The 20,554-nt window shown below is 36.1% G+C and overlaps 1 protein-coding gene across 1 annotated transcript in view; it reads left to right on the top strand.

Annotated features, from left to right (window-relative positions):
- LOC150083082 (speckle targeted PIP5K1A-regulated poly(A) polymerase-like) overlaps positions 1–20,554 on the top strand; it is a 209,143-nt gene that overhangs the window by 12,970 nt on the left and 175,619 nt on the right. Inside the window, exon 2 of the mRNA XM_090378385.1 lies at positions 12,364–12,563. Within this exon, the coding sequence (XP_090234511.1) occupies positions 12,364–12,563 (200 nt within the window). The remainder of the gene's footprint in view (positions 1–12,363; positions 12,564–20,554) is intronic.

Raw genomic sequence — 20,554 nt, 5'->3', positions numbered from 1 at the left:
AGGCTTTTGTGGATTTATTGGATGATTGTTTTCTACATCAGCATGTTCGTGAGGCAACAAGAGGGAGCAATACTCTTGATCTGATTATCAGTAGTGATCCTTCATGCATTAAGAATCTGCAGATAAATGAACCACTAGGTGGCAGTGATCACAGTGTGTTGAAGTGGGATTTACTCAAGGAGGTAACTACCATCAGAGGTAAAGGGAAGGGTTTTTGTTTTCGTAAAGGTGACTGTGATGGTCTGAGACAGTATTTAAATTTTATACAGTGGGACCAACTGATGATATTACCAACAGCAAACTCAAAATGGGAAGCATTCAAGGAACTAATCTTGGAGGCTACCAGGCTTTACATACCAACTAAGAAATATTGTTCAAGGTTTAGGCCTAAATGGTTGTCAGATGAACTAATGAGACATGTGGCAGAGAAGAAAAATGCATGGAATACATACAAATTAATGGGTGACATGGAAGCCTATGATAGATATAAGTTGGTCTGTAACCAAGTCACAAAGGAGATTAGGCAGGCAAAGGCAGACTACGAAAAATCCTTGGCAAAGGATGCAAAGAAAAACAGAAAAGAGTTCTTTACATATTTAAACTCAAGAAGGAAAGGGATGAATCAGATTGGTCCACTGGATATTGATGGTTCAACAGTTGAGGATCCTGCTCAGGTGACTAACAATCTAAACGAGTATTTTGCATCTACATTCACGCATGAGGAGTTATTCAGGAAGGAGAATGATGTAGGTAAAGTAAACATTGGCAGTGAGCTGGATGATTTTGTAATAACTGAGAGGAAAGTGGAGGAGAGATTGTTGAGGATAAACATAAAAAAGGCACTTGGGGTGGATGGGATCTATCCAGTTATATTAAAGGAGGCAGCAAAAGAAGTAAGCAAACCCCTAGCCATAATTATGAGAGCTTCTTTGGACTCAGGGGAGGTACCCATAGACTGGAGATGTGCAAATGTAACCCCAATTCACAAAGGAGGATCAAAGGCTGACACAAGTAATTATAGACCTGTTAGTTTAACTTCTGTTCCAGGTAAATTAATGGGGGCACTGGTTAAAGAAGCACTGCAGGATCATCTAGGCAAGAATTCAGTTATAGCTCAGACACAGCATGGTTTTGTTAAGGGCAGGTCTTGCCTGACCAATTTGATTGGATACTATGATGTAGTCACAAAAGAACTGGATGCAGGGAATAACTTTGATATTATATATTTGGATCTTAGAAAGGCTTTTGATACTGTTGCACATGGAAGACTGCTTCACAAATTGGAGCAGTGTGGCATTGGAGGCAAATTGCTGCTATGGATAAGGGGATGGTTGAGTGGCAGAAGACAGAGAGTGGTAATCAATGGACACTGCTCAACGTGGACTAATGTTATTAGTGGAGTTCCTCAGGGTTCAGTGTTGGGTCCGTTGTTGTTTTCGGTGTTTATGAATGATATTGATGATGGGATATCAAGTTTAATGTCCAAGTTTGCAGATGATACAAAGGTTGGCAGGGTTGTTAAGGACACTACTGACGCTATGCTGCTGCAACAGGATCTGGAAAGGTTGAACAGATGGGCTGAGAGGTGGCAAATGAAGTTTAACATTGACAAATGTAAAGTACTACATATGGGAAATAGTAACCCCAGAGCAACGTATCAACTCTGCGGTACTACACTGACAGTGGTGGAGAATGAAAAGGACCTGGGGGTAATTGTGCAGGCAGATATGAAGTTCTCTGAGCAGTGCAGACGAGCTGCAAGAGTAGCTCATGGTGTCTTGTCAATGATATACAGGAATTTTTCTAGCAGGGATAAGGAGGTGATTATTCCCTTGTATAAGGCAATGGTTAGGCCACATCTTGAGTACTGTATACAGGTCTGGAGGCCTCATTTCAAGAAATATGTAGAGCTGCTGGAACGGGTACAGAGAAGGGCAACAAGATTAGTGAATGGAACAAAGGGTTGCTCTTACGAAGAAAGGCTTAAGTTTTGCAAATTACAGAGCCTGGAGACTAGGCATCGCCGAGGTGATCTGATAGAGGTGTACAAGGCTTTGAATGGTTTGAGCATGCTCAATGCCAATGGGATTCTTCATCTTGCTCAGAATAATCACCTCAGAGGGCACAAATTCAAATTGAGGAAGGACGGATGTCGGATAGATGTGCAGAAATTTGCCTTTGGGCAGCGGGTGGTTGGTTGGTGGAACCGACTTCCATTACTTGTTGTTGAAGTTGATAGCTTAAACAAATTTAAAGCTCAACTGGACAGGTATTTTGAACGAACGGAGGGGTGAAATGGGAGTGGTGTGTGTTTTTTTTTTTTTTTTTTTTTTTGGCTGATGCTGAATAAGCTTGCTTTCTTGCATCATATGCCTCTACTAATGGTAATGCTAAACTGAGAAATTTCAAAACCGAGTTTAACCGAAGTTTACTCTTAAAACCGGTTTTAAAACCGATTTTCTCAGACTTAGAGAAAATAATTATAAGCTTATAATACAGGTATTTATTTTATCTTGGGTAGATTGTACAAATCGTAATCAAAGCTTTTAAACAAAATCTATCACCTCTTATAGTAAAAAAAATAAAAAAATTAAAATGCTGCAAAAAAAAAGTAACCAGCTTGAGATTATACAAAATTACAAATTGTATTCAAATCCTTTGAATAAAACACTATCTTCTCGTATAGTAAACAAAAAATAATAAGCCCTGTAATAATAATAATAAATAAATAAAAATAATGTGAAAAAAAAACAGCTTGGGGAAATTACTTTACTATTTATTGCTCAGCTTTTTTCTGAAAATGATCCTTTAAAAAACACAGTATATTAAGCATTTTTCCTGATAGACTTGACCTTATTTTTGTGTTAAAGAGACCAGTGATCGAAAACACTCTCTCAGATTGGACACTTGTTGGTTTAATGGTCAGCAGTGCTCTATAAACTTTCTCCAGCTTTTCACTTCTGCTGCTAGTTGCCTCCAAAATTTTAAATTCTTTGCTGATTTCCAATTCACTCGGATATTTTGAAGGCTCTTCAGTTAATCTCTTTATTACACTATAATACTCTCGCATGATTGTATCTCCAAATCGGAACTAGACGAGTCTTTGGTTCTCTGATAAAAAATCTCTGATAAATCTCTTCAGCATGCTTTTTCAAAACCTGCTTACTTGGAAAATCAAAAGTTGTTGAACCTGAATCTTCTTTCCTAAACTTTTTGGGGTTGTGTAGATAGCTCAGCAAAGCCACAGTTTGGCAATTTCGTCTTGCATTGTAATGCTGTAAAAGGCTTTGGTGAAACTTTAATGCAAATGGGTTTTCTGCTGTATCAAGCTTAGCAAGCAGAAATTCTATTGAAGACTCTGCTTTAAGTAAGTCTGTATCTTCTGAGGTTATAGCCTTGAGAATCATTTCAACTGGTCGCAAAGTTTCACATAGCAATTCAAATGTTTTCCAGTCATCGTCAGACACAGCTTCAGTTGACAGTACTGCACATAGAGCATTTGGAATGCAATTTTTCAATTTCAAAAATCTCTCAATCATAGAATGTGCTATCTCATCTAGTCTTGCAATCTAATATAAGTTTATATTCTTTCCCATTAAATTTTGCTTTAACAAAATTTTGTAATATGTCATTTTTGGTTGGCAATTTTCGAAAAAGCTTGCAAATTTTTCTGACTTTGTTAATAGTTTGTGCAATATTGGCCATTGGATTGAAGAAATAAATGAGCTCATCGGTAAAGTCGGTTTGATAAAGCATGCCTTGTTGTCTTCATCATCACTACTTTCTTCATTATTTTCATTTTCTTCATTGTCTTTGGGAGACTCAGAGACTGTGGCACCATAATTGATTGCTTTTTCATAAAGTACATCTATAACTGACAGATGTATACAATGGGCTATACATTGTTGGTGATTAGGTGTAATTTGCTTACCAAACTTAATCATCATTGCTGCTCCATCGGCGGTGCAGGCAACAATATCCTCATCCAAGTTCAAACTAAATTCCTTCAAGTGTCCATTCACAATTTGCTCAGTTCTTCTGCTATCAAGTGAACCATTAATCTCAATGAGACCTAACGACCAATGATTGTCTTTTGAATACACATTTATATTCATATTCCTTTTATTTTGTATAGACGTATATTCGTCTAGAGTCAGTGAATACCATGCACCCAAAACCAATGGATTTTTGAAATGCTGAATGAGTTCTTTTTTCTTAGTTTTATAATAACTCAGAACCATATTTTTAATTCCATTCACTGAGGCTGGTGGTAATTTATCCTATTTATTTCTCTGAAGGTGAAGGCTTGATTGTATAAACTCACTCTTGGCAAATTAAATTAAAAGAAAATCCATCTAAAGCAGCTAATTTTGAAATCTCTTCTTCCATAGATTTTTTAACGATAAAGTTTTCTAATGTTCTTACCATTTTTTTACGGGAGGTTCACTGTTATCTTGTTTAATGTCAATCGGATGCATTTTCTTTAAATGCAACATCAAAGATGATGTAGATCCTCCAGACGACTTCATTATCTTCTGACATTTTGAACATTGTGCTTTATATTTGCTTATTCAAGCAAAATAATTCCATACATTTGATTTCATCTTAGACATAAATAAATATTAATTAGTAGGAATTTATATCACCGACAATTTTAAATAAAAATATTGAAGGTAACAAAGGCACAATACTATGTGTCACTCCCTCAAGCACTGAATGAAGAGCTGAACGAGGCAAGTTTCAAAATTTTCACGAAAGAAATTTTTTATTTATTTATTTGCAATTTTTTTTTTCCTCCAATTAAACCTATTGTATTTTCAAAATTACATAAAAGCTAAATTTGGTGAAGCTGCTTTTTGGAGAACATTTGATCACAAATTTAATAGGAATAAAGAAGCAAAAAACTTTCTACGATTGAAATTTGATGCGATATTCAGCAAATCTGGCGATAAGGCGCATTCCATAACTTGCCTGGCGAACAAGATAGATGGAACGGAGAAATGTTGAGCATTTTCTTTTACGCTATCGCTCCGACTCACTCAGTCGTAAATGAGTACACCTGCATCGTGCCATGATACAGGTGGAAAGATAAAAGGTACCCCCTCCTAGATTTGGGCCACTTGCCCATGAGATTCGTACCTTAAAATAAAATAAAAAACGTTTAAAACATAAGGCAGTTGAACGAACCAGACAAACGAACAAACAAAAGAAAATGTGCGTAACAAAAAACTATATTGGAGGGCTACCTAAGAAAATATTCGAATCCGGTTTTAGAAGCTCGGTTTCGGTTTTAACAACTCAATATGAAAACCGATTTAACCGGTTTTATAAAACCGGCTTGCAAGCTCTAGAAGGAAACTCCACATGGGGAAAAAATTTTTTAAATCAACTAGATGATTGCTATCTGTATCAGCATGTCAGGGAAAGTACTAGGGAAAAGAATACTCTAGACCTCATCATCGCCCATGAACCAGACGACATAATAGGGCTGAATACGGGAATCAGTAGCAGGAAGTGATTATGGAGTTCTACTGTGGACGATGAAGAGAGAGGTAGCAGTAGTTAAAGGCAAAGGAATGGGCTATAATTTCAAGCAAGGAAATTAAGACGGCTTAAGATGCTACATGGCCTCTATTAACTATGTAGATATCTTCCGCCGACCGGGCTAGCCGAGTGGGTAAAGTAACTGCCCGGCAACCCAAAGGTCGCGGGTTCGATTCCCGCCTCGGGCTTGGATCAAAGTACTGCAAAAACCTTGGGAGGTGCAATATGGCCACAGAAGCCGATGCGCCAACAACTACCAAATCAAAAAAAAAAAAAAAAAAAAAAAGATATCTTCCAGAGAGCGAATACAATTGAATTATGGTATACCTTTAAAACATTAATACAGAAACCTTGAATGCTTATATACCATTAAAAAAATACTCCACGAGGAGGATTCCAAGTTGGATGAATACTGGATGAATAATAGATGAATAATGAAGTTGCCAGATTATTTGAGCAGAAAACGACAACATGGAAAAGTTACAGAGCAATAAAAAGTACTGAAGCCTATAACAGCTACAAATTGATCTGTAATAGTGCCACAGAAAATGTAAGGCTGGCAAAGGCAGATTATGAGAAATCACTGTCAAAGAGAGCAAAGAAGGGGATAAGGAATTCTTCGCATAGATTAATACCATCACTTTGTAAATTTCGTATGCATTTTCACCTGTCTGAAGTGTGCTTCTTTGAGAAAGGACCCTTATGTAATGGATGTGGAATAGTATTATATACTCCAGCTGAAGTTGCAGATGAACTCAACAGTTATTTTGCATCGATATTTACAGAAGAAAAATCCTTGCCGACTGGGCTGGCCGGGTGGGTAAAGTGCCTGCCTGGCAACCCAAAGATTGCCAGGCAGGCACTTTGAATCGTGGGTTCGAATCCCACATCAGGCTTAGATAAAAGTACTGAAAAAACCTTGGGAGGTGAATTATGGCCACAGAAGCCGATGCGCCAACAACTAACTAAAAAAAATCCTTTACGTCAATGAGAAATTATGCAAGTGACGTTGAAAAAAATTTAATTAATGATGTTAAATTTCACACATTTATTTAATGAAAAAGCTTTCAAGCCTACAGACCATTTCCTGGGGTTGATGGCATATAACCTATAATCTTAAGGGAGGCGGCAAGTGAATGTATTAAACCATTGAGGCTAATTATGAGAGCACCATTGGACTGGGGAGTGATTCTGTTGGGTTGGAAAAGTGCCACTGTATCTCCAGTACGTAAGGGGAGTTCTAAGAGGTGGTAGACGACTCTCATCAACCGGCGCAATACTACCACTTTGCTTATTGGAAGCTTGAAGTGGTGGAACCCATGTTTAGTCTCTAGTGCTAAGTTCCGGTCACCCCTTCCCCATCTCTTCCATCATGCAGTATGATTGATGACTTTTGAGGTTATGATGAATATTGTGGCGAGTTCCATTATTCCTTACATTTCGAGGGTACAGCTCTAAAATGTGTTCGTAGGCTGGCCGCTAGTTAGTACACCGGACCGAACCTATTGGTAATTCTCTAGGAGGCTTCCGGATCAGCTAGTGTATAATCTTGCTACCTCTACTCTGTCAGATAGTGACTGGAGGGAGTCTGAGTAGTGTGTCTGAGTAGAACTGTCGAAGCCATGTTACGTCAAGGATCTGGGTATATTCTTACCATGTGTACGCCATATCCACAAATTTCATTACTTTGTACAGCATGTCCCACCCACTTTTTCTTACTATTGAATACACCATGAATTGTCAAACAAATAGAGCAAGCTTATCTGCGAAAAGATCTAAACCTCCCAAACACTTCCTAATTCATTTCACAGATATACGTGGTCTCATGATCTCAATGATGTCCATTTCCACTTGGAGTCTGCCAAACCCCTTGTACTTTTTCTGACAGAATCTCAGTTATCGGTTGATTCAACTACTGCTCATCTCAGATGCCCAAATTATTCGCTGTATGATTCCTTTTGCCCCAAAGGTAGTACTTGTGCATATGTCCGTTCTGGTATTCCCTGTCAGAGACTTGGTAATTTGGAATCTCCTCTCTTCGATCTTCTCTGGCTTAAAATCTCTTTACCTCATTGTGTCAAATTCATCTGTTGTCTCTACCGTTCTCCCAACTCCACTAATCACTTGGAGCTCTTTGATTTCCTCTCTTTGCAACTTGACTCTCTCCAGTCCAACTTTCCTAACAGTGAGGTAATTTTCCTTGGTGAATTTAATGTTCACAACTCCAGCTGGCTTCCGTTTTCTAGTCACACCGACCCAACTGGTCGTGATGCTGAGGCTTTTTACAATTACTAATGACCTTGCACAGATTGCTCATTTACCTAAAAGAATACTGGACAATCCTAATCATAGAGCCAACATGCTTGATCTTTTTCTCACAAACAACCCTTCTAAATACACGGTCGAAGTGAGAGGTCCTTTAGGCACCTCAGATCACAACTTTGTGATTGTCTCTTCTTCAGTGGAGCCTTTATCTCATGTTCTTCTGAACCTCATGTTGTTCAGCATTACAAGAATACAAAATGGGATGACCTGCAATATTTCTTTTCGTATTTTCCTTGGTCGGATTACTGTGTCAAAACTTCTGATGTCAGATCATGTCAGTGAAATTATTCTTTCAGGAATGGAATCCTTTATCCCACACTCCTGTTTAAAATCTCGTCCTTTATCTAAATCTTGGTTTTCCAATAAATGTGCTAAGGCTGTTCAAGAGAAGAACGTTGCATATTGTAATTGGCTTGTTTCTAATTTTTCAGCTTCATTTTCTGCCTACCCCAAAGCTCGCAACAATTGTAAAGCAGTTATTAATCAGTTCAAACTAGAGTTTGAACAGGCTAAGGGTAGAAAACTTGCTTCTTGCCCTTATGGTAGCTGAGCATTCTGGTCTCTTGCCAAAGCTATTGGCCGCAACTTTTGCCCATCTCTGTCCAAACCAGATGGTTCTGTTGTCATGTAAGCCAAGGATAAAGCTGACCTGCTAGCATCCAATTTATGTATTAATGATCTTGGTAAAACACCTCCCTCCATTACCAACACGCTCCATTCAATGCCTCCTGTGGTCTTCCGTCAAAAGGATGTCAGAAGGATTTTGACTAATCTTGATGCTAAGAAAGCTCCAGGTCCCTATGGTATTTCTTCACTTGTTCTCAAAACCTGTGCTCCTGAACTTATTCCTATTCTTTGCCGCCTTTTTTCACTTTCTTATTCCAAAGGTGTTTTTCCTTCTGCTTGGAAATTTGCTCATATTCAGCCAGTTCCTAAAAAGGGTGACAAATCCCTCCCATCCAATTATCGTCCCATTATAATTACTTCTACTCTTTCTAAAGTAATGGAGACCAACTCTTAAACTACCTAGAAACCTTCCATCTGATCAACGATTGCCAGTATGGATTCTGTCAGTGTTGATCCACTGGTGATATTCTAGCTTTTGTTATCCATTTATGGACTAATTCAATGGAAAGTTTCGGTGAAACACAAGTAGTTGCTCTTGATACCTCAAAGGCTATCGAACGTGTTTGGCATAAATGTCTTCTAAACAAACTTTCATCTTGTGATTTGCCACTGTTTTTTGTAATTGGTTATCCAGTTTTCTCTTTGATCGCGCACTGAGGGTGATGGTAGATGGCTCTTTGTCTTCTAACTTCTCCACTAATGCCGGTGTCCCCTAAAGTTCAGTTCTTTCCCCCACTCTTTTCCTCTTGTTTATTAATGATCTTCTTCCATTGACTGGAAATCCTATCCATAGTTTTGCCGATGATAGCACATTGCATTCCACTTTCCATTTTGAGAAACCTTGCCCTGCTCAATCAGCTTTAACTTCTCGAAAATCTGCTACCAATTCCTTAAATGCAGATCTTCGGGTAATTCTCCAGTGGGGCAAAGACAACTTAGTTGATTTCAACCCTTCTAAAAGTAAGTCTTGTCTTATATCTCGCAAAAAGGATTCTTCTGCTCCTGTCCTTATCTTTGATGACACTCCAGTTTCTAGGCAAAATGATATATCTCTTTTGGGGATTGCCCTGACTTCTAATCTCTCTTGACACAAGCACGTTACAAATATTCTTCCTCTGCATCTAAAAAACATGGTTTTCTCTTTCGCTCTCGGCATTACTTTTCTTCCAAACAGCTGTTCACCCTGTACAAATCGCAAATCCGCCCTGCCATGGAATATTATTCCCACATCTGGGGTGGTGCCCCCAAAACCTCTCTCAGGCTTCTTGATTCCATTCAGAAGGGGGCAGTTAGGTTAATTAATGATTCATATCTAACAGATTCTCTCCACTTGCTGTCTCATAGACATACTGTTTCTGCTGCACAGAAACAGTATGTCTATGAGATATTTCCATGGGCACTGTTCTTCTGAATTGGCTTCTATAATTCCTGCTCTCTCTTTCAAAAGAGTCCGAACACGTGCAGCCACCAGCCAACATCCATTTACTTTCCAACTTCAAACTCACAGAACCAACTTTTCATCTTCCTCATTTATTACTCAACTGCCATTTTCTGGAACAACCTCCCTTCGTACGTATTTCCTGAAAATTACAGTCTACAGAAGTTCAAGTCCAATATCAACAAATATCTTTTTTCATCTTCTCAACCTCCAACCCAAGCATGGTACTAAGTACTATAGGTTTTAATACCGCTCGTGTTTGGAGTTTACATAAAAAAAAAAAAAAAAAAGAGTGAAGTGGGAAATTACTGGCTGGTTAGTTTAACTTCTGTAGTAGGGAAAATCATGGAGACAGTGTGGAATTCAGGATTGTTTTGGTAGAAATGGAATTCTGAAGAATACTTAGCATGGCTTTGTAAACGGAATATCATTTTTAACTAATCTGGTTAGCTATTTTGACAGTGTCACTCAAGAGCTGGACTTAGGGGATAATTTCAACATTGTTTGTTTAGACTTCAGCAAAGCATTTAACTTGGTTCCACATGAGTGGTTACTTTTTAACCGAGAACAGGTTGGAATCACAGAGAAAATCCTTAGATGGATGGCTGGGTGGCTTCAGGGCAGGAGGCAGAGGGTTGTGATAAATGGTTATTCCTCAGATTGAGTTGATGTAAGAAGTGGTGTTCCCCAAGCATTATTATTAGAACCACTGTTGTTTATGATTTTTGTAAATGACATCGATGAGGGGATAAAAGGCGTGATGTCTAAATTTGCAGATAATGTAAAGATTGGTATAGTAGTTAATGTTTAATGCCAAGCAGAGCTTCTTCAGAGTAGGTAGACTTCAGGAATGGTCAGAAAAATGGCAGCTATGCTTTAATCCAGCAAAGTGTAAGGTATTGCAACCAGGGAATAGTAACCCCAAAATAACTTATACACGGCGGAGTTGAACTAAAGCTGATATTGGAGGAAAGGGACTTGGGTATTACGATATGGTCAGATATGAAGTTCTCCAAGCATTGTAGACGTTGCAAGGAAGTCCCACAGTGTCCTATCGATGATTCATTGAACAATTGCGAGTAGAAATAAGGACGTCATAATCCCATTGTAAAAGGCTATTGTTAGACCGCACTTCAAATACTGTGTTCAAGTATGTAGACTTGCATCTAAAGAAAGACATTGTGCTTCTTGAAAGGTTCCAAAGACAGGTAACTCACCTGGTGAGATCGGCCAAAGGTGCGTTCATATGATGGAAGACTTTGAATATGTGGGTTGCAGTGCTTGGAGACTTGATTGAGGTGTTTAAGGCCCCGAGAGGTATAAGCAAAATGAATAAGGACAAAATTTTCATGGTTATAAATGATTTTTGAACAAGGGGCCATAATTTCAAGTTACTGGGAGAGATGTTTAGACTGGATTGCAGGAAGTTTTATTTTAGCTAACAAGTTATAAATAACTGGAATAAGTTACCCAGGTGGGTGGTAGAGGCTGACAGTTTGAGGAAATTCAAAGGTCAGCTGGATAATTATCTATGGGAGGAGGGAAATGCATAGGTTGTCTATTTCTTTTTCTTTTATTATTTTTTTTAAATTTTTATTCTTATTATTTTATTTTATTTATTTTTTGTTATTTTATTTTATTATTATACTTTTTTTTGGCTGATGCGGCATAAGCCATAGGCTTCCTTACACCATGTGGCCATTGCTAATACTAATTTATGGTCATTATAGAGAAACATCCCCCAGGGGGCTCACATTTGGTGAGTATGGGCTTGGCACAACCCAGGGTCTTGAGCTGGATATCATCATTCTTCTCTTTCTTGGTGATTCCCTTCTATTTCTCTCTCTCTCTCTCTCTCTCTCTGGGGTAACTAATAAATAATTTTTTTTTTTTTTGGCTGGTGCAGCAAAAGCTTTAGGCTTCCTTGCACCATATGGCTAATTATAATAATAATAATAATATTTTTATTTTGTAGGTCATTATACTGAATGTAAAATAACATTAGGGTAATGAGAAATTGGCTGAGACCAACCACATAGGACATTATAACATGCTGGGACATTAAAAAAAGAGGGTCGCTATAAAGAACTTCAACTGTATTACAATAAAATATGAATGTATCTGATTAGATTAAAATCTATGTCAATGAATAGTTTCAATTTATTACTATATAATTGTCTTATGTGACATAAAAACATGACACAGAAGTCCTTATTATGGTAGTTTTTGTTTCTTGATGAGTAAATTGCCAAGCTTTCATAGATGGCTTGAATCATAGAAGTTATATCATCTTGTTTCGGCAAAAAAAAAAGGAATAATAATAATTTTTTTAGCTTAGTGAAATTTCATTTTCTTTTTTTTTTTTTTTTTAAAGATTCCAATTTCTGTAGGGTTTTCAGGATTGATATTTCAATGTACTGTAATTACAGGAAGTGAAAGAGATGCTCATTTCGGTGGTAGAAAACATTTGATGAAAGTTGAAAGACAAAGATGCTGGTTAGCATGGCAGAAGACAGCAGAACTTTCAGTATATGTTACTAGGTTTCCTTGTGGAACTTCAGAATTGCATTTAGCTGATTATTTTTCTCAGTTCGGCCCAGTTTCCAAAATCATTTTGGAAAGAGGATTGGTAGGTGTTTCTCTTTATGTTGTTCATTCCAAGACATATTCTAAAAATATTTTAACAATAGTTTGATTGATATACATAGTATTATACATAATACTATATGTATTATGTAGTATTTTTAAATTTATGTTAATTTAACTCTTGGGTGTTGGGAATGAAGGGGATTAGAGATTTTACTCTACATTGATGATAATAAATTAGTTTATTCCAAGAAACTAAGAATGTCTAGCTACTATAATTGAAGTCCTGATAATTCTCAATTCAATAGCAAATTTAATAAATAACAGAATCCATTTTTATTCACTCTCAGTAGTCTCATCAGTTCACCTGACATACATTTAAGTCTGAGCCTTGACCCTGGGCTGTTTTAACGCATGGGCATACCCGGCAGATGCCAGGGACCTCACTTGTTGATCTTAAATAATTTTTTAAAAGATCCTCTGTCCCACATGTTACATTGCGGTTGAAAGCACTGCAAACATGGAACATAATGATATACGAATAATGTTTTTGGCTTTCTTTAAATAGTTTAAAGTGCTGAAAATATTAATGTTTAGAAAAATAATTAACAAATTTAATTCTCGCTTATGATTATAAATTAATAATACATATACAGTAATTATATAATATTATATATATTATTAATATATATATATATATTATGTAATTATAATTATATAATATAATTATATTATATAATTATAATTTTTAAGTGTTTGCTATGCTCCATGCAAAGCTTAAACTGAATATGGGCCACATTTGGAAATTTGCCAGGGGGCCCCCCTGAGAGTTCTTAAAATGGCCCTGCCTTGAACAAAATCTCTTGGTATTAAAAAGTATTAAGAATTAGAGATCTGAGAATTTAATTAAAGTACAGGACAACATTAAGAAAACGTAGTGAGTTAGGTTTCAATTTGAATGTGTCTAAAGCTGTCTCTCCTGACATGATAGGAGGGAGTACATGATGAGAATTTTAACAGTCACTTCAACCCTGGAGAGAGACTCTGCCAAGCAAATGGGGGTAGAGTATTTCTTAGCATGGTCTGTGCTTGTTAATGTGAGAGAGTGTTTTTACAGGTATGGGATACATTTGCTTGATGCTATCAAGGCAGTGTTAGGTGGGTTGCTTCTGGAACATGCAGGTCTGAATTTTTGGTTATTTTGGTTTTTTTTTAGGAGCATTAGCAACTAAGGCCATATTGCTCCGAGAATATGCGGTGGTCATTCCTTGACCTTTCCGCATCCTCCGTATTTGGTGGTGATGGGGCAGGTCTGAAAAACAAGCTGCTGGGGTTGTCATTGAATAAGCAAATACATGTGATCATGTCTAAGGTCACATACCTAACAAACTGTAGAAATGAAGTTTTATTTCAAAGTTCACCACTAGCAATAGGATTTGTTCATAATATGCTTATCCCCAATGCACAAGGCTTTTTCCCGATATTTGTTGAATTAATGGCAGTGTCAAATTATTACAGGGATTGTATTTGTCAGACGCCTGTGAGAGAAAACATTTCAGGCTTGCACATCATCACAAGGCAGTTCATATCGTTCTGAAAGGTGTTCATTATAAGCATATTTTCAGATCAAAAGATATATTCAACAGCACGACAGTATGTTGCTACTTTGAGTATGTGGATTGGTGTTTTACATCATAGACCATGGAATGTTTCTCACAGCAAGGCCAGGAATGCAGAAGTTCTTAGAGGTATGTTGGAACTTGCAATTTTTACCTTGTTTGTTCGTGTTTCATGTGCTCAAGCAATACAGTAATTTGAATTGCTTCATTCCAACAACAAGAAAAGTTTAATGCATTGAAACAGGAATTTTGTAACTGTGGAAACATTCATCCACAAAATTCATCTAGAATATACTCGTATCATTAGCAATACGGAGTTGCAAACCTAGCATTCCCTTATGCCTTATTGTGGCTTGTTGTGGCACTCTGACACTTGTACTCTCCAAGGATTATTGTCATTACTTATTGGAAAGATTAACTATGTAGTGAACAGCAGCTAGCATTTTCTTCATTTTATTAAGGATTTTAACATTCTGTTTAAAATATTATCCATTGGTTGGACAGGGATTCCACACTCAGTGGAATTGGCCAAACTTTAATTAAACTATTAAAGTTTGGACAAAATACCTATGCACAAATAATGCCAGAGGTTCATTTTCTCGACGAAGAACTTTTTCACTTGGAGATAGGATAAAGATTAGAAATAAAAAGGTGCGCACCACTATTGCCACCTGTTCTTGATAAATAGCAATAAAATTTTATTTAATTTTTGGAACTTGCAGAGGAAAGATCGTGCTCATTAATTAAGTTTCGGAATAAGCAGTTATATCATAATGTTAACTAGCTAATAAATCAATCACAAGCAGGAAGTATAACTACTAATACTAAAATATGTCTGTACAAACACAGGAATGAGAACATGAGCACACATAAGGGTTAAAAAAGTAGTGATTACACTTCATTGAGCCTCTTCACTCTCAATTACTTCTGCATAGAATTCTATCTTCAAATGACTGAGCACCAATTGGACTTAAAAAAAATTAAAAAAAAAGAGTACAGAAACCAGTCAAAATACTTTAGGATATGTATTAGCACACTAGCATTTCAATAAAATCGTTAACTATAACACCACAGTATATTCACAGATAAAACAGACTCGCAGTGTAATGACTTCTGTTGAGCATGAAGGATGGACTAAGCATCGGCCTTCTACTGCCATGCTGTCTACAGTTGTCCAGCATGTATTTATACTGTATTATTAAAAAATTCTGTGGCAGATTGGCAGCTTAAATTTATTGCCTTCAACAATAAAATAAGCCTCAAAAGTAATAAGCTCGGATGTGATATACCTGATCTTAGTGGTGATATCTGTGATGGCCACAAGCCTGATGACAACCTATATTAAACTAGCCACACTCAATATTATGACATTGTTAGGAAAAATTGAGTTGTGTGTGGACATATTAAAGGTCAGGAAAATAAACATACTTGGACTGAGTGAATCAAAATGGAAAGGAAATGGGTGTAGAGAGCAGGGGCATAGTTACTGTATAGCAAAAGTAGGTAAAGACTATGTGCCCTAGTGAATTAGAGGCCCTACCTCACCAGGGCCCATAAACAGATGCAAGTAGGGGTTGCCCCTACTATTCTAGGACCTATAGACAGACAACATGTAATGAAAATATTTTTCTCACTGAGCTCTTCAACAATGTAATACATCCAGAACAAGGAAGAAATTCTTCTTATACCTTATCACCAAAACATAACAAGCTCAGATGCAGCAGTCTTTATTTTTTCTTTTACAAATGCAACTTTGTATAGTGATCAGACACTTGTTGATTAATTTCAATTCAAGTTTGTTCAAGTCATTATCAAAACAGCAATTGATATACAAAAATGTACGTATTTGTATTTAAAATATAAAGTTTAAAATTAAATTAATAAATTTTTTAGTTAAAAATGGATGAAAAGAAAAAGGGAAAGAGTGGAGCCCAAAAAATAACGAAGAAAGCAAAAGAACAAGCAGTCAATAAATTACCTAAATTAGATCATTTCTTTACAAAACACAGTTATGAATTATATCCAAAGAAGGTAAAGAAAAGACCAATATTGAATCGGAAAATGTGGAAAAGAATGCTGCTAGTGTAAATATATTTGCGGACCATTAAAATCAATTGATTTAAATGGTCCACAGGGTCAGCAAATGAAAACAATTCAACAATCATAGATATGGCTTCGTTAGAAATTATTGTTGAATGCACTGCACTGTTTATTCCCTCAAGTGATCTTGGAGAATACATGGACATCAACATTTCTGATGAAACAAAAAGAAACATGTGTTTGTCATCTCAGAGACCTAAAGGACCATTTACAAGTGATCTTGAACAACAAAATAGAAGTTTTAGTGACATGTACTACTATTCTGCTTCAACGTATGGTCCAGTTCCTCATTTGTGGCTGTGCTACTCACAAATTTTAGATGCTGCATATTGCTAACTATGCTGGCTGTTTTCAAATATTAAAATCACAACTTGCTATAACGCTCTTTTACCAGCATGTTTTCAAATATTAAAAGTCAGTGGAGTTCAGGATTACGAGATTGGAAAAATCTATCTTTTCGCATAAAAACTTAGTGTTTCTCAACATCATATCGAGGCATGTGCTATACATGAAATGTGGCAAAAGAAAACAATGATTGATAAAGATCTTGAGGAACAAGTAAGGTACAGATCCTCATTTTGGAAATGGTACTAGAATGGTTATTTCGGACAATGCTTATGTTGGCTAAAAATTCTTTAGCATTTCGCGGTCATCAGAAAGGATTTTTGGAAGACTACAACGGCAATTTTTTATCGCAAGTCCATTTACTTTCCTACTATGATAACGTAATGAAACAAATTATTAATAAGTCATCCAGTTAAGTAACTTATTTAAGCCCCACTATCCAAAATGAGTTAATAGAATGTTTAGGTACCAAATTAACACTCAAAATTAATTCAGCACCATTCTATTCACTAATTTTAGATACTACTTAAGATCTTAGAAAAAACAAAAAAAAAAATCGATTAAGTGTTATTGTACGACATGTTTGTATAATCTGCAATGAAAATGAAAAATCCAAAGATTTTGAAATTGTGAAATGTTTTTAGGATTCTATGACATTCGGCAGAAATGATGACGGATAATATAATGAAAATATTACACAAACTAAATATTCCGATTGAAAACGTTATGATTAGGGATGTGATGGGCTAATGCCATGAGTGGGGTTTATAATGGTGTACACATTAAAAGGATCCAATCAAATGCAGAGTACATTCATTGTGTAAGTCACAATTTAAATTTAGTTATTGATGATAGCATAAATTGTTGTAATAACGTTTCATCATTTTTTGACATTCTTCAAAATTTGTATAATTTTTTTGGAAATAGTACAAAAAGATGGGATCTCCTTTCTAAATTTACTGGGGAATCTGAAGTTGCATTAAAAAAACTCAACTCAACCCTATTCACTGGTCTGGTAGATTACAAGATTACAGTCTATAACAGCTGTGAAAGTTCGTTTTGTGGATATTATAAACACTTTGACAGAAATTAATCTTAAATCAACTAAAAAAGCAGACCGAGGTGAAGCACTTAGAATAATGAAGCAAATGATGACATTTGTTTTTATTCCATTTGTATATTTTTGAATAACGTGATGTGCAAAATTAATTACTTTTAAAAAACTCTACAGAAGCATGATATAGACCTTGATGAATGTACAGCAGGCTCTCGTTATAACGCGGTTTGCTCTACGCTGATTCGTTATGGCGCTGTTCTTATGTTATAACCCATATCTCACTCTAACACTGTCACAACTTACTAAAACACTCTTTTACCAGCATACAGATTAAATTTTTGGCATGTTTAACAAAAAACGTTTCATCTGATGTAGTCGATAGCTTGAAAATGAATAGCAAAACAGCATAAATTTTCCCATGCTCAGTGAAATTTTCTTCCATGATAATTTAATTGCATTACGGTGGCTTGTTACGTAGTTCCAAGATCAACATTTTAAAAAATGATCACGTATATTGCTTGTAATATTTGCATTATATGCATTTATCCGAAGTACAGTGTTAGGTAACGGACAGTTTACTCGAACATTGTATAATAATTAATGCAACGCAGTTACATTTTTGAAGATGAATAATGGCGGATAAGAATTAAAGAGCAACAATGTCTGAATGCGGTACGAAGCTTACTAAGGTAAGAAAAAGACTGAATTTGAAAATTAAATTATACATTTTTAAACGATCGATTCCATTCAATGACAAGTGGATGTGTGCCATCATTTTGGACTGGCAGACTCAACTGTAAGAACAATTATAAAAAATAAAGAATTAATTTTAGCAGCAGAAAAGGCAGACCACTGCAAGCAACTAAATTGGTTATGGCTATGTTGGCTATTATAATTGAAATGGAGAGACTTCTAAATAATTTTATTGAAGATAATATCCAACGCACAATTCCATTAAGCTGAATATTAAATATTATGGCAACTCATTGTGAAGGTATTCACAATATGAGATATAACTTAAACGATGCCGCCTTTGCATAATTTTGTGAATTTAGAGTTTAGCTGTGTACTAATATGATGCGTTTGCACTAACTTGTATGTTGGCTAAATATTATTAAATTAAAAGCGATTAGCCTAAATGGTGATCTGAAGAAAGCTCACCTTAAAAAAAAATAATGTGGAGCCATTTAAAGCTAGTAAGAGCTGGTTCTATAGATTTAAAATTCAGGGAGAAGCCATAAGTGCAGATCAAGATAGAGCCAAAACTTTCAAAAAAGAACTTCTTAAAATTATTGAAGAGAGGAGTTATACTTCTCAACAAGTTTTTAACATAGATGAAACAGGACTTTTTTGGAAACAAATGCCTAAAAGAAGTGTGATATCAAAAGAAGAAAAAAACATGGCAGGCTTCAAAGTGGCAAAGCATTGGTTGACTTTATTGTTGAGTGGTAACACTGCCGGGAATTTTAAAGTAAAACCCCTTTTAGTTTACTAGGAAGAGGGCCCAAGTACAACCCAAAATTGACCAAAGATATGAAAACTTGCAGTCCAAGGCGGGGCTCACATCTAGTGAGTATGGGCTTGGCACACCCAGGGTCCTGAGCTGGATATCATCATTCTTCTCTTTCTTGGTGATTCCCTTCTACTTTTGACTCTCTCTCTCTCTCTCTCTCTCTCTCTCTCTCTCTCTCTCTCTCTCTCTCTCTCAGGGTTACTCGGGAACTTTTTTTTTTTTTTTCCTGGTGCGGCATAAGCCTCAGGCTTCCTTGCATCATATGGATATTAATAATAATAATAATAATAATAAAGGCCATCGGAATTTTTTTTTTTTTTTCTCTTTATATTCCGGCACGACAACCAAGTCAGTAGAGTTTACAGTAAATTGCCAATACAAATATTTATCGTATTTAGTAGTCACTGGCTTGAACCCCGGTCCACTCAAGGAATGTGTGCTGTGCATCTCTCTTGCTCCTGACCACTGGGTTACGTCAGACCCATTAATAGATTCATGATTTTAATTGGCATTTTAAGTTTAATTTTGATACATAATGTAGTTACTTACCACATAATTATATACGTATGTAACGGAGAATATTTTATATGTACAGATTTTTAATATTAAATATTTTGACTGTCATTTGGTATCTTTTTCACTACTGTTTATTATTTGTGAGTCGCGGTGGTATAAACCGCGACTTGCAAATACATATGTTACATTACGGGAATACGGCACTCGCTTACCTCTGTTTTTCTGGAACGAATTATCAGCATTAAGTGGAGGTCACCTGTACTTCTGTATTGGATCGAGTCAGTAAAAATTTACAAAAAATTCGAAATTCATACGAACAAATTAAATAGGAATCTGAGAAATTTGGCAAGGAGTTCCGGGTAGATCTGAAATTTGAAGACAAACAACAATGTAGAACTAAAAGACAGTATGATGAATTAGCTTCAGTTTTTTAAAATCAGTGTTTTTTACTATGTTTTAGAAAAAATTATAATACAAATTAAAAATCGTTTCAAAATTATGAAGTTAGTAAAAAAATTATTTTGCAATACTAGAACCAAAAAAAATAATTAATTTGTCAAATGCTGATATTATTATTAGCCATATGGTGCAAGGAAGCCTGAGGCTTATGTTGCACCAGCCAAAAAAAAATGTCTGAACTACCCCGAGAGAGAGAGAGAGAGAGAGATAAAAGGGAATCACCAAAGAAGAGAAGAATGATGATATCCAGCTCAGAACCCTTGGTGTGCCAAGCCCATACTCACCAGATGTGAGCCCCTGGGGTTGATATAGGGTGTCTCAAAAATACACGGCATAACTTCAGGAATGAGTTCCTCATATATAGACAATAAAAATATTTTATATCAACATAGTTCCGGAAATGCTTGGTGTCCGAGTTTTGAAGG

The sequence above is a fragment of the Mastigoproctus giganteus genome, chromosome 7 (genome assembly GCF_048544385.1).
Source record: "Mastigoproctus giganteus isolate SK-2022 chromosome 7, ASM4854438v1, whole genome shotgun sequence".
In the NCBI taxonomy this organism is placed as follows: Eukaryota; Metazoa; Arthropoda; class Arachnida; order Uropygi; family Thelyphonidae; genus Mastigoproctus; species Mastigoproctus giganteus.
The sequence above is the reverse complement of the archived record's forward strand: the minus strand, read 5'-3'. Positions and strand labels throughout refer to the sequence as shown.